At 41.9% G+C, this 25,262-nt stretch overlaps 2 protein-coding genes across 4 annotated transcripts in view; one reads left to right on the top strand and one right to left on the bottom strand.

Moving 5' to 3' along the window:
• Prdx6 (peroxiredoxin 6) overlaps nucleotides 1–25,262 on the top strand; it is a 63,814-nt gene that overhangs the window by 10,053 nt on the left and 28,499 nt on the right. The window contains exon 5 of one of the 3 annotated variants that reach the window (XM_052737371.1): nucleotides 846–1,725. The exons of the other annotated variants lie outside the window; for them this stretch is intronic. Coding sequence (XP_052593331.1) covers nucleotides 846–974 — 129 coding nt within the window. The 3' untranslated portion in view covers nucleotides 975–1,725. Of the gene's footprint in view, nucleotides 1–845; nucleotides 1,726–25,262 lie in introns of those variants that run through there. 3 annotated transcript variants of the gene reach the window in all.
• The window catches only part of Slc9c2 (solute carrier family 9 member C2 (putative)), a 58,516-nt gene continuing 37,439 nt past the window's right edge, over nucleotides 4,186–25,262 (bottom strand). Inside the window, exons 18-25 of the mRNA XM_052737375.1 lie at nucleotides 23,940–23,991; nucleotides 22,526–22,674; nucleotides 21,251–21,376; nucleotides 19,841–19,939; nucleotides 17,164–17,331; nucleotides 15,793–15,924; nucleotides 12,909–13,094; nucleotides 4,186–12,038 (exon numbers count right to left, since the gene is read on the bottom strand). Coding sequence (XP_052593335.1) covers nucleotides 11,931–12,038; nucleotides 12,909–13,094; nucleotides 15,793–15,924; nucleotides 17,164–17,331; nucleotides 19,841–19,939; nucleotides 21,251–21,376; nucleotides 22,526–22,674; nucleotides 23,940–23,991 — 1,020 coding nt within the window. The 3' untranslated portion in view covers nucleotides 4,186–11,930. The remainder of the gene's footprint in view (nucleotides 12,039–12,908; nucleotides 13,095–15,792; nucleotides 15,925–17,163; nucleotides 17,332–19,840; nucleotides 19,940–21,250; nucleotides 21,377–22,525; nucleotides 22,675–23,939; nucleotides 23,992–25,262) is intronic.

Below are 25,262 nucleotides of genomic sequence, written 5' to 3'. Positions count from 1 at the left end.
TTTCTGACAGGCCAGTCATCTACATTTTCAGGACGTAGAGTGGGGGATGGGAGGTGAGAGGGAGTCTAGCCCAATCAAATCCTGTAAACCAAGGGGTAGGTTTAGAATTAAAGAGTTTTAAGGTGTGACGGCTAGAAGGGAAAGTATTGGCTCAGGACCCCCAAAACCAAGTTCTCAGCACAAAGGAGATTTCCCCCAGAGGGGCAAAGGGCAGGGAATAAGAGGCAAAAACAGGAGGGTGAGGGAGAAGGGGAAGGGAACAAGGGGAACGGGAAGGGATAGTTGGAGACAAAGGACTGCGTCTGTATAGAGAGGACACAGGCATGGCCCATAGGAAAACGGCAGTTTATAAAGGGAAAGGGGAAAACCCCATGTCAGGATGAGATGTTTCATTTTAATCGGCCATGTTGATTAGGTCAGCCAAAGGGGGCTTCTGATTGCTGGACTTGAATACTTTGGTAGCTGAACCTGGTTAGTCGGCCTCAGGAGGAGGATGTGGCCAAATAAGGGACTAGACCTTGATGACTAGTTTTAGGAATGTGACCTAACAGTTGCTAGCAAGGCAGAGGGAATGCAGGAGAAGGTCAGGGCCTGCCAGAGCCATGTTTGCCAGGCCCAGACTAGCTAGAGTCCCTTCAATGGCCAGCTAGGATGGCATTTAAAACTGGACTGTTTCTACTTAAGATGGAGAAGTACTCCTAATAAGCATGTCAGAAATCAATTTGTAAAACAGTAAGTTCCTCAAAGAGGAGAGAGTGAAGATTTCTAGCTTACCTCCTTGCCACCTTCACAGACTGCTCTCCCGTAGTTAATGCCTAAGATTGAATTGCACCATCTCCCGACAGGAAGGCGACAGCGTCATGGTCCTTCCCACTATCCCTGAAGAGGAAGCCAAACAGCTTTTCCCCAAAGGAGTCTTCACCAAAGAGCTCCCATCTGGCAAGAAATACCTCCGTTATACCCCTCAGCCTTAAGTCCTTGTGGGAGTTGGGGCTGCGGCTGCTCCGGCGTGGTGGACCCAAGGATACCAGCTGACAGTCGGGTGTCCATGCACCGTTCAGTAAACATCCCGGCGTGATCACAGCCAAGGTCACTGTACTACTGGCTCATTAAACGCAAATGGCACCAAAACTTCCTTGGGATTCTTTCCTCTGTGCCTTCACCAGCGTCCTGCCCCTCTGTCCATCTCAGGGCTCCGCTGACTGGCTTTCTCTGAAATACATTCTGTATTGGAGCCTCAGATCTTGTCAGGTCTCTGCAGGGTTTGTGATCAGCAAGCTAGCGTGTAGAGTGGTAGAGGAAGCTCACTCGGCCTCCTCACAGAATGATTAAATTCACCTCCTGTAGCTTTCCTAGTTGAATTTTCTGTTACCTGTTTTGGAGAATAGTAAAATGAGGGGAAACTTTCAATTCTGTACTTTTGGGAAATAACAAACTTGGGACAGCACAGGGCAAGTTCTGTTTTGATATAAACAATCTGGTGAGTTTCTATCAAGAGAGGACTCAGAGGCAAAGGAAGGAGGTGCACCCAAGGGTGTGAGCAAGATAGCACATGTCCCTCCTGGCGTTTCCTGTCAGTCCGCCCTCATACGTGCATGTGAACACACCTTGTAAAGACAGACAGTAACAGAATGCTTTGCCACTAAACTGTCCTAACAGTAGGTTGCCGTTTTCTGAGTTCTGCTTTTTGGGGCTCAACAAATAAAATCCTTTGTTGAAACTGGATCAGAAAATTGTGTTGTCACATTTTGAAGTACTAATTTAGACAACTCACACCCTATGGGGCAGAAGCAGGTTCCTTTCTTGCTAGGATTGACATGGATATTTTTCTCCAAGGACAGATAAGCAGGAGCCAGTGAAGGATAGGATTCCCACACATGTATTGGGCCCATTTTGCTGTTTCCTGTTTTCCTAGAGTCTTGGGAGTGGGTATGTAGATTATAACCTTAACTTAATTCCTTAGCAGTATAGCAAGACTAAAGAGCTTTGAGGAGCTGGAGAGATGGCTCAGCTGTTAAGCACACTGGCTGTTCTTCCAGAGAGTCTGAATTCAATTCCCAGCACCCACATGGTGTCTTACAACCACCTCTTATGGGATCCGATGCCCCCTTCTGGCATAAAGGCATGCATCTTGCAGATAGGGTACTCATACATAAAATAAGTAAATTTGTTTTGTTTTGTTTTGTTTTTCGAGACAGGGTTTCTCTATGTAGCTTTGCGCCTTTCCTGGATCTCGCTCTGCAGACCAGGCTGGCCTCGAACTCACAAAGATCTGCCTCCCAAGTGCTGGGATTAAAGGCGTGTGCCACCACCGCCTGGCTAAAATAAGTAGATCTTAAGAAAAAAAAAAATTAAAAAAAAAAAGCTTTGAGATGGTGGTATATTTTATTTTTTTCTACTCCAAGCTGAATGGTTCCTCGCAGGCTTACACAATGCTACTAGGTCAGGGCAGAAAGGCATTTGTGGGTCTTAGTCTGGGTTATTGTAACAAAAATGCAATGGAGTGGGTGGATTGAGCAGTGGGGGTTTATTTCTAGGTGTCAAGGTGGGGAGTCTTAAGATTGAGGCAGTGGTGGATCCTGGGTCTGGTAAGGGGCCACTTCCTGTGTTGTAGATATGACCGAGAGAGATCATCTCCTGACTTCCTTGCCTCTGTCTCCTGTCATTGGCCCACCTATCAGGTACCTCACTGCTGGCTCTCTTCCCCCTTAAACATTTGTTTGTTTTAGTCCTTTCTTTCCATGGGAAGTCTGGCCTCAATTTCCTGTTAAGGTTTTTGCTTTTTGTTTGTGATACGATCTTGCTTTGGAGCCCAGGCTGGACTTGAAATCCTACTGCCATAGCTTTCCAGGTGCCAGGATTTGCAAGGGAATGCCACTGTGCCCTGTAGTATCGGCTTTGATGACAGAGTTCAGAAACTAAATTGCCATTGTGGATGCCTCAGACTCTGAGTCTTGTGTTTACTGACCAATAGAATGTTTACCACTGACTTAGCAAGTTCATCGTCTTTACCTCATCCTCATCAACTTGTTACCCCTCCCTGCTCAGGCTTCTAAATCTTGGTGTTTTGACTCTTCTGCCCATGTTAATGTCAGTATAAAAATGCTTTAAAAAAAAACCTGAATCCTGGTACTTTTCACTGGACAATTTTGAGACTGAGGCTTGGTTCAAATATCTTATACCGAATACAAAATACTCCATATTGGATGGACATTTCCAGGGCAGGAGTGATCCTGAACACGATTTTAAATTTGTTGTTGGATGAGGAGGGTCAATTTTGGCCTGAGTTTCTTTTAGAATGAATCTCATTATCCATGCGAAGATTTGTTTCTTGAAACTGGATAATGGCTGTAGGAAATTTCTTTTCTGTTTGACTTATAACCAGAACTTGCTGGGTAGCCCAGACTCCCAACTGCCAGGATTAAAGGTGTATGCTACCGCCCCCAGCCCAGAAACAAGGAATGAAGAGGCAGTTCATATGACTTCCAGAACTAAGAAATGTTTTAGTTAGAGCAGAAAGATGAGCACAGTGATCAACTGAACTCTAGACTTACCAAAGCTGGTTTCATCCTCCCCCCTCATAAAGAGGTCAAGTGAAGGGAGAGAATGAATGTAGACTGAAGTTTCTCAGTGCCACTAGCTCTTATATTTTAAATTAACCCATTTCTATTCATCTGTATTTTGCCACACAGCCGTGGCGTTACTGGTCTGCAGGCATCTTGTTCCTTGGGTGGCTGGATGGTGTCTCCCCAACTCTATCTCTCTTGGATTTCCCGCCTGGCTATAACCTGTCTTGCCATAGGCCAGAGCAGCTTCTTTATTAACCAATGGTAACAACATGTATTCACAGCATACAGAAAGACCATCCCACAGCAAATGACTAGTGTCTAAATGGCCAAGTCAAGCTGTCAGCTCCTACATGCAGCATCCTGGCATGGTCTCCCTCATTGTTCCTACATGCAAGCTGAGGAAATAGAATTTTGACTACTTTGAGGGCATGTTAACTGGTTTAAAAAAAATTATTACCAGGGACCTGGGGAGATATTTAATTGGTAAAATGCTGTGCCAGGTATGGTAGGGCATGCTTGTAATCCCAGCACTGAGGAGGCAGAGACAGGTGTCCAACCAACCTAAGCTAATGTGCAAGCCCCAGTTCCGTGAGACACAAATAGATGGTTCCTAGGGGTTTCTAGAATCTCTCTCTCTCTCTCTCTCTCTCTCTCTCTCTCTCTCTCTCTCTCTCTCTCACTCAGACAGTATTGTGTAGGTAAGGCTGGCCTTGAATTCTTGGTCTTTCTGCTTTTACCTCCCAAGGGCTAGGATTCTTAGTGTGAGCCACCATGCCAGGCTTCTAAAATAATTCTTTGGCTAAAGAGTAATTTGAAGGGGTTTGGGTTTTTGTTTTTGTCTCCTACTAGATATGATCAAGAAAACATGCAACCACAGAATAAGGCTGAACAGGTAACAGTAGAGAGAAAAAAATAAACTAGTCTGATAATTTCTACCTTCTGAAAAACCTGTCCTACTCTTGGTTTATGTGATGATAATAAATTTCTTTAGTGTTTACACCTTTTGAGTTGTTTCTAATCACCTGAAGCACAAAGTATTCTGTATACACAGAATGAAGTACCATCTTCTAGTTGGTACTTCAATATACAGGTTTCAAATACAGGCTAATATACCTCCTAAGCAAGACTGTAAAGCTTACATCTTTTCTAGTGCACCTGTACCACCTACACTTGACTGTGAGCTTAAATATGCGCTAAGTATACTAGCAGTTAAAATGAAGAGCCCAGAGATTGAGAACATAGAGCCATTTACAGTCCAGGTACCAGTGACAGGCAAAGCAATACTGTTGTTGCTCATCAGTGTTTCCCTCTCGGGCCCGATGGACATCCTGACTGGTGTTGGGGGGGGGGGGGCGTGCCAGCTCATCTCAGGGTGACAAGTGTACGGCCACAAGACAGTTCTGGCCCAGGAAGAGGTCCCTTCACTGAAGAAAGGCAAAGCCATCTGTTCTCATTTTGATACTGTAGTGACAAAACATCCTGGCCAAAAGTAACAGAGAGAGAAGGGTTTATTTCACTTACTGTTCTAGGACATAGTCCATTATGTGGGGGAAGTCCAGGCAAGAGCTGGTCACGTTGCATCCACAATCAAGAGCAAAAAGAATAAATTCATCTTTGGTTGATGCTTATATTTTTTTTCACTCATAAACAGTTCAGGGCCCAGCCCATGAAATGGTACCACCCCCAACAGGCCAGTGATCTGACATCAATTAATAGTCAAGACAATCCCCACCACAAACATGCCCATAGGCCCACCTGATCTAGGTAATTCCTCAACTGAAGCTCCTCAGATACGTTGAGGCAAACTGACGATTAAAACTAAGCAGCCTTCCATCTAGAATGGAAGGTCTTCACAGGTGTTTCTGACAAGAGAGGACAAGGCCAAGGGTGAAGGAGTGGGACACTGGAAGGGACTTGGCCCATGACACTCTCGAGTGGCAACACCAGCCCGCTTCACCTATTTGCAGACATGTTACATCAGAAAAAGGAACCTCTGTGGTCAAGTGCACTCGGGTTTCTGTACAGTCATACCTGGCATTTCCTGACATAGTGAAGGCCACCCAGGACCTGCCCTGAGGTTTGAAAGGTCAACTTTTTCTACCATACTTTTGTTGTTGTTGTTGTTACCTCTATTAAGATTTTCACAACACTATCCTATTCTTAGTCTGGTTGAAATGATAAAGAATAATGGATTCTAAAAAGTTATTCATTGACCATAACATTCAACTTTATTTGGCTTTTAAAAATAAAATAGAAAGTTATGTCAAACAGGACTATGAAATGTAAGAATGTTGATTTCTCCTAGACTTTGCTTTCGGTAACCAAGATTGTGGAACATTTTCCCATTTTTCAGCACATACTAAATTAGAGAAGGAAGATACAAAGTGTCAGAGATGCATTAATTACAGCAATTTCACAAGTATTCTGCTTTGGACTTCCACATTAATTGCACATCTCATTTACCAACTTACTCTGTTACCACTTGTGCTAAGCCAGGGGAAGCGTTCCTTCCCTCAGTTTTAAAGAATTTTATAGTATCCTGAAGACTTTTGAGTATCTCAAATATAATGCAACTACTAAAAGTCTGAAGTGTTGGTGGCAATCCATTAATTGCCTCTAAAATAAATGCAGCAGCAAACAGTTTGAGCAGTTTCTAAGTCAACATTTGTGCCCAGGTGTCAGCTCCACCTTTACCTGACTCCACACATCATAGCTGTCTTGCTAATATGTCTTTCTAAAGAGATGTCCACCTTCCACCTGCAAAAGAAAGTCAAAAATATTAGACTATGAATGCTTCAGGAAAGATTCTTGCCAATTAAATGGAGTCAAAAATTACTGGACGCTTTCTATTTTATTGTCTATTTTCCCTTAAAAGAACTTACATACTAAAGGCTCTGAGTTACAATATGCAATTAACATGTGTGTTTATAATTTTTATTTATTCATTTATTTTTCTTTAATGTGCCTGAGCATCTTGCCTTTATGTATGTGTTGTTTTTCCTTCAGCAGAGAGCCTGGCTTTAATCTGCCACTTTTTAGCCAGTAATTGCAGCTCTGCTATTACTGGCCTGCTTCTCTAGCAGCGGCCCAGCCATTTAGGCCATGGCCTAACAGGAATTCTGTTCCCACAGGCACCAGTTCTGTTGCTGCTCCCAAATATAGCTTTTAATTAAATCTCTATCATCCTATTTGTCAATAAGACTTGGGAGTCAGAGGCTGGGGTGAAAACCTGCTAGCTCAGAGAGGTTGAGTAGCAACTAGCTGACTTCTGTTTGCAGGTGTCTCCTAAAGGGAGTGTCCTTCCCTCTGCCAAACCAAAAAAAAAAACATGCCACAAAAGGCCCCTCCCCACTACTTCCTGTGTGTCACTCTATCATCTTCCAGATACCCTCTGACAATATATGATTCCTCTCTGTCAATTAGTTGTTAACTCAACCTCCTGACCCAAGGTTGATTTTATTTAATTAACACAAATGAAAACTCAGGGTTCACAATGTGATCAAATACCCCACAACATGCATTGCTGTGGGATAATGCTATTGTACACTGGTTTAATAAAATGCTGATTGGCCAGTAGCCAAGCAAGAAGTATAGGTGGCGTGAGCAGACTAAAGGAATGCTGGGAAGAGGAAGAGCAGTGTCAGGATACACCAGCCCACCTTCCAGGGAGCAGCATGTAATGATGCACAGGTAAAGCCACGGAAAATGTGGCGACATATAGATTAACAGAAATGGGCTGAGTTTAAGTGTAAGAGCTAGTCAGTAGTAAACCTGAGCCAATGGCTGAGCAGTTTTAATTAATATAAGCCTCTGTGTGTTTACTTGGGTCTGAACAGCTGCGGGACTGGTGGGTGAGAGAGATTTGTCCTGACCTTCTATAGCCAGCAGGACACAGGAAAATTTCAGCTACAATGTATATATGTGAACCATGTGCATGCCTAGTGCCTATAGAACCTGAATCCCCTGGAACTGGAGTTACAGATGATTGTGAGCCACCATGTGGGTGCTGAGAACCAAACTTGGGTCCTCTGCAAGAGCATCAAGTGTTCGTAACCACTGAGCCATCTCTCCGGCTCCACATGTATATTTCTATACTGTAAAGAGATGCTGCATTAATTTAATTAGCAATTGATACTACATTAATTCAACTGCCAAAGATGTGCTTAAGAAAAGAGAGAAGTGTCATGAAATTTAAATTCTAGTTAACTTTATGACTGATTACAGAGTAACTGGAAATTTTTCCTATAAATTGTGGAAGTGAAAACTTTTTAGAAAATAATGGGGTCTATGGGCCGGGAATATGACTCACTGGTACTCTGCTCCTAGCTGGTACACTGGTACTAGCATGCTTTGAGGCTCTACAAATAATAGTGATAATGATGACGCCGGAAAGAATGAGTAATAAGTGAGGAGCCCAGCTGTTTGATTCTCAGGATCACTACCTATGAAATGAGCTTCCTTTAAAGGTAAGGAAAGGATGACCCTATAAGAGCTACCCAGAAAGAGCTGAGTTAGTCTTTTTTAAAAGAACTATCACCCATGACCTTGATTGGGGCAGCTGCCATTTCTTCTGACAAGCGCACTGCATCTCACCTTGATAGTAAGTGTAGGTGGCAGGACTAAATCTTCTCTTAGAAGAGCCTCAGCATGGACATCTCCTTGAGGATGGAGTGTGTGAGTGTGTGTGTGTGTGTGTGTGTGTGTGTGTGTGTGTGTGTGTGTGTGTGTGTGTGACTTTTGCTTAGAGGACAGGCTTTTTTAGGGTAACTTGGTATCTAGCCATTAGAAATCAAAATAAGGGAGGTTACTGAAGGCCCCTGAGGCCTGTCCTGTGCACCCATCACTCCTATACCCAGTCACCCTGTGAGACCTGTCTGCTCATGCACCCCACCCAGAGGTGGGCCTTGCTTCAAAAGAGCTATTGGAGGACTGAACAGAGAGGCCCTGTCATCATGAGCAAGCAGAGAGCTCCACCACCTGGGCTTAACTCTGTTCTGACCCAGGGTAACAAGTCCCTTGCCTCCACAAATCTAGGCATGGCTTCTAGCACTGCTCAGATTTCTCCACATCAGTTCTTGCAGCTGAAGGGATCAAGAAAAGTGAAAACAAAACTACACCAGGCTTTAAAATCATGTTTCAAAATATCTGGGTTTTTACTGTGATGTCTGAACCGCAGCAGTGATCAGCACTGAAGGGTATCCCTAAAAGTGTAATAATGGCGTTTATGTGTTGGTTGCAACTAGCAGCTATCCAATTGTGTTTAAGGTCCACTTGACAGGAGGGAACACATGCCTGATGCATGACTAGGAACAAACCTAGTCAACTCCATGTGGCTAGTGAGGTCAGAGATCTCAGAGGAGAAGCTACTTCTGCCAGTTTCCTCAACCAGTATAATGGCTAACTGCATTCTAAGGACTTATCCTTATCCCCACAGATAAGAGTAGCTCTTTCTTCCCTTCACCAGAGAAGCTTCTTCTACAGCAGACCATTACAGGAAGCCACTAGTCAAAAATGCAGAGAACAACTGATGTGGGGCGGGGGGTGCAGGCAGCCCCACTGGATACATCTACAATGCAATCCTTATAGCTAAGGCTCAGGGAACATCGAAGAAGATGGTGTACAAAGACTGTTAGAGCCAGAAGAACAGGAAGTGTGCTGCAAGACTGTGTCCTCCATCCATGAAATCTCAACAATCTGGCCGTCTAAACAAGACCTGAACCATCGTTGACACACCAGTGTGGGTTGAAGAAAACACCCTGGGATGAAGGACTATAGGCAATTACAAACTTCTGACTGAGGGAGAATTAGTCTTCCCTGGAGATGAATACCCTAAATGGTTATCTCATCCCAAGTGGTCATCCCCCTCAAAAAAATACACATATAAGCAACACTAATGGACTCGACAGGTTGCAGAGCCTGGGACAGTTCTTAGGCTGGCTGGCCAATGAACCCCACAATCCACCTACCCTCCCTACCCACAAGCCACAGCTCAGGTGTGCTGCCATACCTGCCATGTATGTGAAGACTGGGGATCCAAACTTAGGTCCTCAGCCTTGTAGACGAAGCACACTGGCCATTAAGCCATTTTCCCAGTCTTTAAAATTATACTATTCAAAACAATGTTCCCTGATTTTAGCTTTTTGTTGTTTTTTTTTATAGATTTATTTATTTATTATGTATACAGTGGTCTGCCTGCATGTATGCTTGCATGCCATAAGAGGGCCCCACATCTCATTATAGATGGTTGTGATTTTAGTTCTTAAGTAACACAGATTAGCTTTGTCTCAACTAGTCCAACTTAGTGAGCTGCAACAAGGTGTCTTTTCTCACTACCTGCATTTCGCTCCTTCATCTCACTATGTATTTAGATATTTATTTAAAGACAGGGTCTCATACAGCTTGGGCTGCTCTCAATCTTACTAGATAGCTAAGAATGACCTTAAGTTCCAGGTCCTCCAGCTTCCCCCTCCCAAGCGCTGAGATTATAGGTGAAGGGACTCTGGCCAGCTGGAGTGTGGCTGACACAGCTTTCTCTGGCAGCCTGAATCTTCTCCCTGTTCCCTTTGCCTTGCTAACAACTGTCAGGTTGCATCCCTAACACTAGCCACCAAGGTCCATTCCCTTATTTGGTGACTTCCTCCTCCTGAGGCTGACTACCAAGGTCCACCTATCAAAGTGTTGAAGTCTAGCAATCAAAAACCCCCTTTGGCTCACCTAGTTAACATGCTTAATTAAAATCAAACACCTCATCCTGATATAGGGTTTCTCTTTTACGTTTATAAACTGCCATTTGCCTATGGACCATGTCTGTCTCCTCTCTATCCAGGGGCAATCCTTTGTCCCTCCAGGACAAATAACCTCCCCCATCTCTTCCTTGTTCCCTTCCCCTTCTCCCTCCTCCTCTATCTCCTGTCTTTGTCCCTTATTCCTGCCCTCTGTCGCTCTGGGGCAAATAAATCTCCTGTGTGAAGAAAACTTGGTCTTAGTGGTCCTGAGTCAATACTTGTCCTTTCAATAGGTGTGTGCCACCATGCCTGGTTTGTGCATAGCTATGTAGATTAATATTCACAATAAGAAAAATCTATTCCAAGGACCCGATTTATTACCTCTTCTTTCCTCTTCCAGTTATAATCTTTCTTGGTCGTTCGAAGACCAGTGTTGACTGAGGTGAAGAGAAAAAAAAAAGAATTCCAAGTATTTGAGTATCAGACTGCTCTCTCCACATAAGTCTTCCCTTCCCCTTCCCATTTCCAAACAGGCTCTTTACTTTCGTCCCTTGGAGCTTTGGAATGAGCTCTTAAAAGTCTAACGTACAAGCTGACAAGCAGGTCCCACAAACAAAGCAGACTGTATATATGCAAAATGGTACAGTGTGGACTGCATAGGCAGGCACCTGCTCCCATTGTACAAATCAGTTGCTATCTCATTGACTGTTGCCACATATGGGAATGAGGGCCACATACTGGTAGACCTCATTTTTTTTAATGAAAATCTCAAAAATTTACATTTGTAAATGTGAAACTTCTATTTGTTTTTCCATGGCAACTCATTGAAAATTTTCAAAGCAAAATATGTGTCACAGTCCAAACTCAAGGAACTGGATCGAGACCTGGTCTTAACCATTTGTGAGCTGTGTCTCAAGCCCACTGGAGAATACTAGTGGCTATGCTCCCCTCTGTCTGGTATCTTTCCAAAGGGCCTGAGGTAGGAGAGGTCTACTCTCAAAACAGCAATTCATTAAGAATTGCATGATCTCACAGTTACATTTCAAGGCTGACTCTGTATTCAAGCTGGGCCAGGTGGGATGGTGTTGACACGGAGCCCAGCAAGGCAAGGACAATGAGCATAGAGTGAAGTCCTTGGGTATATTTTCTCCAGAACAAAGCCTTCCTACCTACTCTTCTCTTTGTAATCAGTGCTCAGCAACATGATTGAGAATTGCATCTATTGACTTCAATTACTTAAGTGTAACTAGAGCAATCCATTAGACGTGTGGCTGTGACTAGTTTTTAATACTCAAAGAAGGTGGGTCGGGTTTCATATTCCCTTCAGTTGCAGGGAACAGACCGTTCTCCTCCCTTGACCCCACTGTGGGAGTCTCTCCTCTCCCCATTTCAGTAGCACCCCAATAGCACTTTGCTGGTCCACCCTACCAGGGCTTGTTGTTTGTTGACAAGGTGTATGGAGGGAGGGACATAGGAGAGGCAAGAGCCACATGGATTTCAGTGCCTCTGTTAGATAACCTCCCAAAAGCAAAGTGGAAGCCAGTGTGGGCCCTAGAGTGAAGACCACATCCAATCACTTTTCAGAATTAAAAGAATTTTACATTTGTCAAAATGCTTTACAGTAATTTTCTCACCGCTAAAAGGCTATCCATCCCTTACCCATGGCGTGGGAGGTCTCATCACTTGTGACAGGCTCAGATGTTGGGATGAGCAGAAGCTTGCTTACATCTGAAATTCCCTGGATCTAAAGGCAAAAGAAATAAAAATTAGTCAAAAGAACACACATCAGTCCTGAAGTGGCTGCTTCCCAATTTTCTTTGTGAAGAATGTAAGAAACAAGCTGAAACTTAGCACTAAGTCTCCAGCCTAAGCTCTGTGTGTGTGTGTGTGTGTGTGTGTGTGTATGTGTGTGTGTGTGTGTGTATTACTTTTACCTGCCTCCTTGTCTGTCTGTCTGTCTGTCTGTCTGTCTGATTATGTAGCCCAGACTGGCCTCCAACTCACTAGCGTCTCTCCCCACCAAACTGCTGGGACTCCGACATTCACCACACAAACCCAGGCAAGACTTATCCTTTTACTTTGAAATTCCTTTTCATGTTGTTTCAAAGAAATCTTAAGCCAGAAAAAAAATTGTCTTTTGAATATTTATGGAAGCCAAAACAAAAATGTCTACTCCTTACTTGTAACTGGACTAGAGTACTTCATTTAGAAAGAAGGGAATGGCCAGCAAGCCGTGGATTACTTTTACATCTACACTGAAGATCAATGTTTCAAGGCCAGCCTTCCCATTGGCTTCCCAGAATGCTAAGAGCAGAACAGAGATTAAACCAAGGTCTCTAAATTCTGAATTATGTCAACTAGTCCTCATACCAGCCTAACAACATGGCTGCTGCCAGCATCCTCATTACATTAAGTAGCAAACCAAAGGTCAAAACAGTTGAGCAGCTGCTTGGTTCCTGCAACCAGTAGGCACCAACCACTGTTAAAATTCTAACTCCAAACTTTGCTCTCTTAATGACTAGCTATTTTAAGCACACAATTAACTGTTGTCATCTCAGTTTTGAAGCTGCTTATGGAACACCACAACAAGCAAACGGCTCTTTGGACACCTTACCTGCTCACAGGACTTAGGAATAATGCTGGGTGCAACATGTGATTCTTTCGTTTTGTTATCAATTACATGGCCGTACACAAGAATAACGAGTTTCGTGGTCACATGATTAAGAGTCATTTCATTATAGCTTGACAGAGTCTCCAGATATGCGTGATTGGATGTCACACACTTCTGAAAGTTTAAATCCTACAAGGAAATTACATTTTTCTATAAATCAAACAAACAGATACATGATATCAAGAAGAAAACAGACACGCTGGTCTGAGTTTGTTGAGGGGGTCAGAATGCACGTACATCCTGGAATCAACTATTTAGAGTTTAGCATGACTTCTACAAATGACCCTGAATTTGGTTACCCTGTCTGATGAATGAACCATCAGCTGCATCATATGATCAGCCATGTGCTACTGGATTTCTAGGCTTCATCAGGCTTAAGACTTACATGTTTCTTCTAGCAGTAAGCAAATGTCCCACTTGACAATTGAATAGGCAATAATAACAAAAACCCCAAATCGAGGCAAGCAAGGCACCACATCTGGGCCATACCCGAAGGCTCAGAACCGTAGACTTTGGAACTGAATGGCAGCTGTTGTGGGTGGAAGTGAGTCCACTCCCCCAAGGTTTAGATGAAGTGCTAACCCTCAGTGTCTCAGAATATAACTTTATTTGGAAGTAGGACCTCTATAGTTAGGTAAGATGAGTCTATGTAGGAGTCGGGGAACTTTGTAGACACATTTGAACACAGGGAAAATGCTGTGTGGAGATAACGGTGCCCAAGCACAATCCAAGGAGGGAAGCCTGAACCAGATGTTCCCTGCTGGCAGAAACGGCATTGCTTTCAGGGTAGCCTTTGGTTGTCAGTCACCGACAGGCAAGTGAAGTGCCTATTTTCTAGGGGCATCAGCACAGCCAGGGCACGAAAAATGTAAGAAAATTAGCAAACATTTTATCTAAAATTTTGCAACAAGGGGGTAAAAAACCTAGAAGTGTGGTATTGGGGTTTGAAAATGCATGTATATTTTGACATCGAGGAGAACTGAAGAGACCATTATCTAATGAATGTCTGGGGTGCTAAAAAGTCTTAACTGATTAACTCTTTTGTAGAATTATCAGAAGGCAATAATTCCTACAATCTTCTCATAATTGCTCTCTCTTTTTGTTGTTGTTGCTGTTGGTGCTTTAAAACAAACCCTAGCTTTCCTCTCATTTTAGTTTTTCACACCTAAAACTATTTGTGTTTGTTTTATTTCCGACTTTGTTTTAAGACAGAGTCTCAGTCTGTAGTTGAGGTTGGGCTGTTGCTCTTGGTCCTCAGGCCTCTATCTCCCCACCCTCAGCTGAAAATAAGGTTCTTAAAGCATTGCTTATATAGCCATGATGTCATTAAAGAGTTAATAATAAATAATTATGAACTCCTTAGTATCATCTAATAGTCAGGACACAATCAAGTTTCTCAAGTTGTGTAAAATATGATTTAATACCCAAAGTACTAAATTTGTTTTTCCGTATTTACATTATTTGATCCAGAACAGTCTCTCTTCCCCTTCTTCAAGTCATTGTGTTATTGAAAAAATGAAATGAGTTTTTGCTAGGCAGAATAAATTAGATTCTGAACTTATCTAGTGGGATAGGGGGAATCTAATAGATATTCCCTGAGGAGTAACACTGGAGAGGTAATGGTTAGTAATGTCAATTTGAAAGAATCTGCAATCACCCAGGAGGTGGCCCTCTGGACATGCCCATGGGGGATTATTTTGATTTGTTAATTAATGTAGAAAGATCCATCTTCATTGTGGGCAGGACCATTCTCTGGGCAGAGGATTCTGAACTGGTGCTGATAGAGAAGGAAGGCTGAACACTAATTTGCATTCATCCTTCTCTATTTCCTGACTGTGACTATGATGTGACAGCTGCTTCAAGCACCTGCGCCCTTGACTTCGCTGACTTGATGGACTGTGCCCTTGAACGGTGACCTCAAATAAACCCTTGGGTTGGTTTTGTCAAGAGTATTTTAGCACTGCAATCACATAATTAAGTGGGTTGTGGATAAACATTATTGTCCTTGACATTTTATCTTTGAACATTCTCATTTTCATCATGAATTTGTATGGTTTGTGAATCAAAACATAATTATAAAGGATAGTTGCTCTGCTATTGAGAAAGTCCAACACCCTGGTCTTAACGTTCCTCTCTGGAGGTTCTTTCTAGATGAGCAATTGTCTTATTCTTATTCCTCATGGAGAGGCAATATAAAAAGAAAGGAATCTTGGTTGCCTTACTCTTCCACCAAGATTTTTCTGAAAGTTATTATTGTTATATTGGAAATGAAACCTGACTGGCTTGCAGGATGTACTGTTTTTAACCCAAGGTTTACAGTTAATCAGCAAAAAATGTTGAGCTTTGGGTCTGTCACCTCCTCAACTTCTGATTCACAGTAGGGGTGAGAATAAATACTAAGTAACTCACAAATACAAGACTGCAAATTATGCTGGTCCAGGACAGACTTGAACCAACTACTCTTTGGAGGAAACGTTCACAGACAGGACTTAATCATCTCACCAAAGGTTTTGAAAACCTAAAAGATGTGTGTCCAGGGTTGTGCGTGAACTTCTTCTGATTAATGATATGCTAAGCTTTGGGAGGATCCACCTATTTAATAGTTTCTAATTCTGTTCTTTAAAAGGATCTTTCAGGTAGCCTGGGAAATTTGCCATGACAAGAGGATTAATGGCTCACAGGGATTTAGGATGAGATAGTAGCTAAAACTCATTTTAAAGAATCAGATACCACCTTCCCGTCTATCTTTGTCTGAAAAATATGGGATGCACTTTATTAAAAAAATTTAGTACCTACAAATATATTTATATTTTTTCATATAACTTACCTCACCAGCAACATTTTGTTCAAAATACTGATTCACAATATTAAGAGCAAGCTTGAGCCATATTTTATATTCCAGAGATGGCCAGAAGACATCAAAACCTTCATATATATCCTCCAGGGGGATGAAGAAGGCCTAAAATAACAAGGTACCAGGACACAGACATCTAAATTATAATTGGTCATTAAACAAGATAGTCACCATCATCTCAGACACCCAACAACCAAATCTATGAGACTCTAGCACCAATATGATACTCTAATATTTAAAAGAATTAGCATTGTGAAAAGAGTATATAAGATGATAAAATGTGTGGTCCAGGGAAAGATATACTCTTTAAAAGTAGCCCAGAGGGGCTGTAGAGATGGCTCAGCAGTTAAGAGCACTAGCTTTTCTCAAGATTTGGGTCGCAGCACCCACGTCAGGTGGCTCACAATCATCTGTAACTCCAGCTCCTGGGGATCCCATGCCTCTGGCCTCTACTGGCACCTGTACTCACATATACATATCTACATGCACACATGTACACACTTACACATAACTAAAAATAAAAAACAAATCTTTAAAAAATGTGTATATATATATATATATACCCTGATATTCATCGCTCAACAGTTACGTTGAAATTTTGGCTCATGAGCCTGAGATTCAGGACCTGAGCTCTCACAGCAGTTAATCCACAGTGCTCCCTACTTACAGTGCCCCTTTCCAGAGGCAAACTCCTTGTACTCTGTCAGATTCAAGATAAATGAATTGCCATGAGTTCATTCAGACTATGACTAAATACACCCCTTCTCTCCTCTTCCGGAAACAACATGGTATAGTCTGATGAAGCACCATTTCTTTCTGCTGCTCTACATCCCCTAAGATTCTGTTCCTTCTATCAGCCTCAAAAATTGAGAACAATTGTAATAGGAATTTTAGATTCTTTTAATGGGATTGTCCACACCAAATGGGATTTTAGGTCACTTATTGGTTGAACAAATTACCTATTACTTGGCAAGTGTAAACAAAAGAATGGGAGTTTGAAAACAAATGACTATTCTTTCAGAATGCTGCTTTCAGAATAGTGACAATTTGCATAGCATAACACTACAGACAAGTTTCTAATCTCCATAACATCAGAGGACAGGCATCCTCTCTACTTGACTAATACAGAAATCAAGACTCAATGAGGTTAAATAACTCACCCAGGCAAGATGCAGCAGAGCTCAGCAGAGCCTCATATGTGAGAGATTTAGCCCGTCTACTCTGAGCTATTCTATACTGCTGGCATTAACTGATCAAGTGATCAAATAAAATATCAGACCCCAGCCAAAGAAAAGATTCCTTATCAAGGATTAACTAATAACCTACAACCGAACTATTTTGTACCTGCAAAGTAGTTTCACAGATGGCAGTATAATCAACTTCGCGCTTAAGCAAACAGCTTAGTTCACCAAGTACATCCCCACTGGTACAGTACTCTGTGTACATAGTCTTGAAGTGTCTGCCAGTCCTCTGGCTTGCTTCTATCCCAAAGGTGGGAGATGAGCTATGCAACTGTTGGGGCGAGGTTATGAAAAGGGAAATAAAAACGTTAAGTTCTTAGAGTATACCAATGGTTTCCACTCTTTCTTACAATTGTTCTAGAGCAAGTCAAAGATTCTTTAATGAGATGTGTCAAGAATGAAGGGAAGAACTGACTTCCACAAAAGTCATGGTTTATTTTGTATTTCAACATCTCAAGGCAAAGGTTTTCCTCAAACAAAGATGAAAGTTGTTGGGCTAGGGATGTAGCACTTGCCTACCACGCTTGAGACCTCAAGTTCGGCCCTTAGCACTGAAAAGCAAAACAAAAACAAACAAAAAGAAAAAAGATTCTTATAAGGATTAAATAACAAAACATATTGCCTTTCTTGACTACTTTTATGAAAATTAAAATAAACCTCTTCCTATATGCATCACTTTTTAACATACTACTGGTTGGAGAGCACTAGTCTAAGTTAGCTGAAATGCAAAATGCTTCAAAATATGAAAATTTCTGAGGGCTGAAATAACACCACTGATGGAAAATTCTACACTTGATCTTATATAATGGATCACAGTCAAAATGTAGGCACAATAAAAATACTGTATAAAAGTGCCTTTAAGGTATATAGAAGGTATACAAGAAACAAAAATGAATTTAATGTTTGGACTTGAATATTACTCCAGAGATCTCATTATAAATATGCCAAAATCTGATTCCAAACATCAGAAGGACACTCTGATGACTGTAACAGGGAGCTAGAAATTGGGATTTTCATGCTGAGAATAAGGATGTGCCACCCACAGAATTCCTGATGTCAGAAGAAAGACTCATTTCCCAGGGAAAAAAAATTCCATCATGTATATTTCCTGGTTTTTCTTTATATTCTGTAAATTTTTATGAGAAATGCCCAGACAGATTGAGAATTTTCCTCTCCCCAGTTATGGACAAAGCTGTAAACAAATTAATGTTCCCATTCTTTATGCTATGTTGTTTTCTTCATAGGCAGTGAGAGACACTAACACTGTGAAGGGCAAGAGAGGGAGATAAGGGAGAGAGAGAGAATGGGGGCACATTCCTATAATCCCAGCACTCGGGAGGCAAAAACAGGTGGCTCTCTGGGTTCAAGTCAAGTCTGGTCTACAGAGTGAGTTCAGGACTACCAGCTCTATACATAGAAACTCTATCTCAAAAAAACAAAAGAAACAAATTTCTCAAGGCCAGATAGCCACTGGTAAGATTCTGGGAGTGCCATATCCAAAAGACTCAAGCTACTGTCCCTTAATGGCCGCTAGTTTTGTTACCAGAAACACACACACACACACACACACACACACACACACACACACACACAAAGCCTGTCAACTTCTCATAACCTAGAATCACCTGAGACGAGTCTCAGTTGAGGAGTTATCTAAACCAGGCTCATCTGTGCACATGTCAGTGAGGGATTGTTTATTGACCCAGCCACTGTGGGTAGCACCATTCCCTAGGCAGAACCCTGAACCACACAAGAGTGAAAAAAGGTGGTTGAACATCAGCAAGCAATGATGAGTTTGTTCACTCTTTGCATCAGAGGTCCTATAGGTAGGATGTCTTCATTCCCAGCGTGAAATTTTCCTAGAGAAATCCTAATTCCTAGGACCCCTCTTTTACAATACTGAATGTGTATACATTTAACTTATTTCATACATTCTGTCCTCTCCTTTTATCCTTCCACTGGAAAATGAGTTCCAAATGAGCAGAGATTTTTGTCAGTTTTTTCAATCCTATACCTAGAATGACCAGAGTTTGCTCATGATAGTAACAAAGTAAATATCTGTTTAACCAATGGATGAAACTGCCTAGAATCAGATTTTGGGATTACATTTTCTTCATATTATTTTTTGTCACAGCAGTTTATTTTCATCAGAGTGAAAGGTCTGAAATACTCATTTTAAAATGAGGAAGCTAACTATATTCTTTTCCCTAGGACAAAGGTTTGTCACATAAGAGCATCAACTGGGAACTAGGAATTGATCAGTGTATAAGCCACACTGACCACTGTAGCCAGCTACTAAGGTATCAGTATGAAGGAAGAGGCAGGGTTTTCATATTCTCTCTCTCTCTCTCTCTCTCTCTCTCTCTCTCTCTCTCTCCTCAAACAAAAGTCTCCTCATTGATCAACTGAAAAGTTTTATTTCATCCAACTTGACCTCTGTGAGACTCTGGACTGCAGCCAAGCTTATGCCTGAACTCTCAGTTAGGTGAATGAGTCCAAGTACTTACTAGTTTCCATGTCTGAACATCCTCGAACCACTAATTCCTCCAGCTTTGTTGTGAAGAGTAAATTGACAACTCTGAGTGCACTTGGTAAAATGGGAAGCACATTCGAGTATTGAGTGTGAAGATTCTGTCTCGGTTGTCACACTCACTCCCCTCGGAAACGGTTTCATGTGGAAGAGACTAACAATTTCAAACTTTTCAGCTCCAGAACTTACCCCTAAGTTGCAACTGTATATTCAAAATGCATTTTAAATAAAGAAAATTAGTCGTTCTTACACTAGCCATTCCTGAAATAATTAAGAAGATTCCTTGTGACATTTCACCTTCTCTACAGATGATATCACCGTAGTCGAAATAGGTGAGTCTAGTTCTTCTCTGAATGAAAAAATAAAATAGGTTGGAGAAGTCAATCTTAAAATTTTATAGACCACTTGTCTAAACAGAAATAAGGTTTTAAAATTAAAAATAGTTATCAAGTAGCATAAAAATGGAAAACATACCCTGGGGTTGTTATAGTATATACACGTATCACATCAATCTTAAGAAATAAAAATACAGGCAAACAAGCAAAGACTTTGTGATCAGTACTTAACACAGCAAAGAATGCTAGCACCCAGTAAATGTTTAGGGGATGATTGAGCAAAATAACAATTAAGGAAGTGCTTAGCCCTCACTGGGGCTTGGGCTATAAATGTCAAGCCTGGAAATCAACTTCTTGGCCACAGAAGGTTTTTAGTTAGGTGGGGAAGGTGTTGTCAATAAAGTATGATGGTTGTGGCAAAGCAGACAGGAACATGGCACTTGGGGACAGTGAAGAAAGGTCACAGGGTCTTTTCCCAGTTGTTTGTGATACCCTCACTAGCAAGATAGGGATAGCTAAGCTGAGTCCCGAAAGAAGAGCAGCAGATAGCAGATAGATATGAAAAGACCTAGATGCAAACACAGTGTATACAGTTGAGATAGCTGCAAGAGATTCTGCTCGTCTCAGGCAGGAACAGAGTCTGACCTGAAGCAGAGAACCTAGGATTTGAGACACAATTGCTGTACCTATAAAATGTTGCACTATAAAATGTCCAAGATTCCTGTTAGGCCTTTGCACCCTGCCCAAGGTTGGCTAATGTTATAGACTTAATGTTTGTGTCCTCCTAGAATGCATATGTTGAAATCCCAGGTCCCAGAGTAAGGGTTTTAGGAGGTAGAACCTTCAGGGCATGCTTAGGTCATAAAGGTGAAGTCCTCACGCTCAGGTTTAGTGCCTTTATGAAAGAAGCACCATAGAGCTCTCTTGCTCTTTCTGTCAGATGGAGACAATGAGAAGACAGTCATGTAATGAACCAGATGGAGACTCTCACCAGAAACCATATCTGATCATGCCCTGATTTTGGATTTCCCCAATTCCAGAACTGTGAGAAGTAAGTTTCTGTTGTTTGAAAGCCACTTGGTCTGCGGCGCTTTGCTATAGCAAACCAAGCTAAGATACCCAAATGGCTCTTCACTTGTGAAAGCAACCAAAATTCTTCAGAACATTTTCTCCTTGCTTAAATTAGGTTCCTGATGTCTTCAAATAAATAAATAAAGGCTTCATTTAATTGAAGTTATGCTTTTGATATGCTTTTCTTTAGTCGTTAGTTGGGGCAGGGGGAAATGTTTACATCAGGCCTGAGTCAGAACAGAAGACATTATTACCTTGAAGAACTCAATGAGGACATCCTTATTTTCCAACCAAACGATGTTGGGTAGGTATTTGTCAGGGGTTGGAGGCGGAATTGCCATGGGAAAGTTATTCAAGGCTTTGATTTTTGTAAGAAGAACCTAAAAATGAAAATTCGAAATTATGGTAATTGTTTCTGTGACAAAAAAAAATGGACGTGAAGTTGAAACCAAGGAAATCGAAGCACATTTCTGTTGTGCAGACTTAACTTGAGCTTAGAATCACAGCTCCCCACCCCTGCTGCCATGTGTATTATAATCTTTCTGTCACTGTTTTCTTCCTCTTATTTTCACTTATTAACTCAGATCAACTTGTCATCTTTATAATCCAATTATTACATCCTACCCTGTCTTACACACACACACACAGTTGTTCCCCTTCAAATACTGTTACTGTCTCTGTGGATGCCCCAGTCAATGGAATGATGCAGTACAAAATCCACCAGTAAATGGAGAAGCAGAAATAGATAGATAGATAGATAGATAGATAGATAGATAGATAGATAGATAGATAGATAGATAGATAGATAGATCAATCTACTGAGGCTAGAGAACAAGCCAGAGGAAGATTTCAGAGACAATCCTGACAAGAAGTAAGGAATCTGGAAAGTTTTCTAAGTCTTTCTTCAAGTCCCTTCCTGAAGCCTGGCCACACAGACTACAAGTCCTCGGAGTCCTTTTCACTAAGTCTCCAAGCCTGCTTCTTCAATGGATTTAGCTACAGATGGCTTCAGTCACTTGCAGCCAAGTTTTTCCAACTGCAGGACATGCCAGGCAGCACTGGCTTTGAATGCCACAGGCATTAAAAATGTTGCCAGGAAGTATCAAGGTAGCTCTTGTGGTTAAACGCTTCCTCATAAAATTCTCTCATTACATCCTGGGATGCCTGAGCTTATGGAACCAAACACAGTGGGAACCATGTTACTACCTTACTCATCTCAGTGCCCTCATGCCTATCAATGATGTGTTACGACCTTATTCATCTCAGTGCCCTCATGCCTATCAATGATGTGTACTACCTTACTCATCTCAATGCCCTCATGCCTATCAATGATATGTATACTACCTTATTCATCTCAGTGCCCTCATGCCTATCAATGATGTGTTACTACCTTATTCATCTCAGTGCCCTCATGCCTATCAATGATGTGTGTACTACCTTATTCATCTCAACGCCCTTGTGCTTATCAATGATGTGTTACTACCTTACTCATCTCAGTGCCCTCATACCTATCAATGATGTGTTACTACCTTATTCATCTCAATGCCCTCGTGCTTATCAATGATGCCTCTTGACCAGAGGAAGGTGAGGTTTTTCAGGGCTTTAGCAATCACATTGCGGATTGCCTGCTTTGTCTTCAGAGCAATGACAACATCACGGCCTTCGTGCTCTATGAGTCCTGAGAAAAATTAGATGTGGTAAGCAATCTATGCAACAACCACAATAACAGCTAGTATTGTATTAGAATGTTCAAGGTATTGATACAATAGCCTTTCATTCTAGCTTCACACAGAACTCCTGAGGCTGGTAGGGTGAATTCGCATCCCCATCATATGGATGAAAACTAGCTTCCCACACAACTAAACAACTCTCTGTCCTATCTCCATGGTATCTCCTACCCATTTCTATGCCAAAACTTGTTTCACTCAAGTATTGTTTTAATGTCTCTGCCTATCCTCTATATATTTTTTGTTGGTTGGATGACTAAAACACTTTCATTCAAAAGAGCATCCAGAGTTAGGTGGATGGGTCTTGTGAGCTCAAGTGGAATACTCATTCTCTTTTAATAAACATGAGAAGTCAAGGACTAGACTCTTGGCCAAAATTAACATTTCATGTGTCATCTTTACATTGAGCACAATGTCTGATGTATGTATGGAAGGTACTTATACACTTTTTTCATTAAAATGAATTGACCAGTAAAATAAAGGATAGCCACGATCTAGAGCATTGGTTTTAGCACCAGATCCACCAGAGCTAGAGAAGTGAGTGCCGACTTATTAGTCACGTGATCTCAGGCAAGCTAACCACACTAAGCAAAACAACGTCTTGTCAAAGGTCATCATCATGTGGCTTTCCCTAAAATCCTTGAGGACCCTGACCTTGCCATCTGAACAGACACTCCTGCTCCCACCCTTTCCCTACGCTGCCACAGCAGATGCCAGGGTCTCTCTGACATTCTGCAGGGATGTCCTTTTGCATGCTCAGACAGTCCACCAGAATGCACATTTTTTGAAGAATCTGCATCTACCCAATATTGCTTTCCCATCTTTGGACATTAGATATGGTCAGTAAATGCCAGTTGGATAGATGAATGAATGAGAACATGCAGTGCAAGACTTCACCCCCTGTAATGCCATATTTAGAAGAAGGGCCTCTACAGAGGTGATGGGGCTTAAATGATGTCATAAGAGTAGAGTCCCTACCTTGTAAGGATGGGATCTCACTAGGGAAATTGGGCACCAGAGTCCTTCTGCACACACAGAAAAGGTCAAATGGGGCCACAGCAATAAGGCTCCCATGTTTACCCCCCACAAGAAGCCAGTCTTCACCAGAAACCAACCTTGACAGCACCATCATCTGAGATTCTGGCCTTCAGAAGCACAAAGAAATAAAATCTATAGATTACACGAAATCAGGAAAGCAAATGCTCCAACCACTCACCTAGCTCTTTAATGGCCTCTCGCTTGTTTTTTTCTAAAATGTCATATAGTTTCTGTAAGAGATAATAATAATAAGAAGAAGAAGAAGAAGAAGAAATAATAAGAAATGGTTCTTATTACACCAAGTACAATCCTGACTTTATCACCTGAGTAAAAGTTAAAGAAGCATCACAGAGGAATTTTCACTCAGTTTGATTTAGGGGAGCTTTTGTCTTCCAGAGAGTTCCATTGCATTCCCCAGGCCTGGACTCAGATTGCAGTGAATGTTGCAGGGCTGATGTTTTGCATAAGTACCATGCTTCACTGTAACTATCATTAGTTCAAAAGAAGGAAGGAAGGAAGGAAGGAAGGAAGGAAGGAAGGAAGGAAGGAAGGGAAAAAGAAAAAAGAAAGAGAGGGAGGGAGGGAGGGAGGGAGGGAGGGAGGGAGGGAGGAAAAGTTCTCTACACTACACTGTGCACAATTAAGAATTCTCATTGGCAGACACCAATTTGAAGATACACCAAGGGAACAGCTATTTGAGGATCTACTTTGCCAAGAGCACAAAAACCAGTGGGATGATGTAAACATGCTGTGTAAGTGAGTTCATGCTCCCCGAAGGCCACTCCTTAAAGAGTTGAAGAAGGAACTCCACACCGGCAAATGGGTGGTGTGACTGTTTTTTTCAATCACACAACAGGTACTGTGGGATGCTCGCTGTGTACCAGGCACTGCTCCTCCTAAAGCTCACTCTGGCTGTCAGTCTTTCTGGAGCACATTCTTAGCCATAGCAACAACCTGGAGGCAACAATGCACAGTCCCCTGGGTTGTCACATACAAGTACCTGCAATGCACTCAGACACTGCATGCCACACTTATAGAGAACAATGGATTTGTTATCTGAAGCTTAAGCAAAACAAAACTTTTGTTTTTTCCCTCTGTTTGGGCTTTTAAAAATTACACCTAGTAAGTCCCTTGCTTTGACTATACAAATGAGACTTTGTATGTCCCTAACACACTCATGTCCAGCCTTGTTTGCCTTGTGCTAAGCCTCCTTCTTGCAGAACTGAATTTATATTCACACTGAGATTCTGGGCAACAGTAACTCCTGCCTGCAAAGACATCACTACCAGAGAGGCAATGTTTGTTACCTCTCTGCAGGTAAACTGCCATAGGCTAGTTTCCAGAAACATCGAGTCACTTCAGAAGCATCTACCTAATACACATCACAAAAAGCCACTGAAGTCCTCTGTTTCTTAATTTTTATTTTCTTTAATGTGTAGGGGTGTTTTGTCTGAATTTATATCTGCACCATGAGTGCCTGGTACCTGAGCACCAAATCCCC

Source organism: Peromyscus californicus, unplaced genomic scaffold, assembly GCF_007827085.1.
Source record: "Peromyscus californicus insignis strain IS unplaced genomic scaffold, ASM782708v3 Scaffold_14__1_contigs__length_90479793_seg_2, whole genome shotgun sequence".
Taxonomy (NCBI): Eukaryota; Metazoa; Chordata; class Mammalia; order Rodentia; family Cricetidae; genus Peromyscus; species Peromyscus californicus.
Note: the sequence above shows the minus strand (reverse complement) of the source record. Positions and strands in the feature narration are given on the sequence as shown.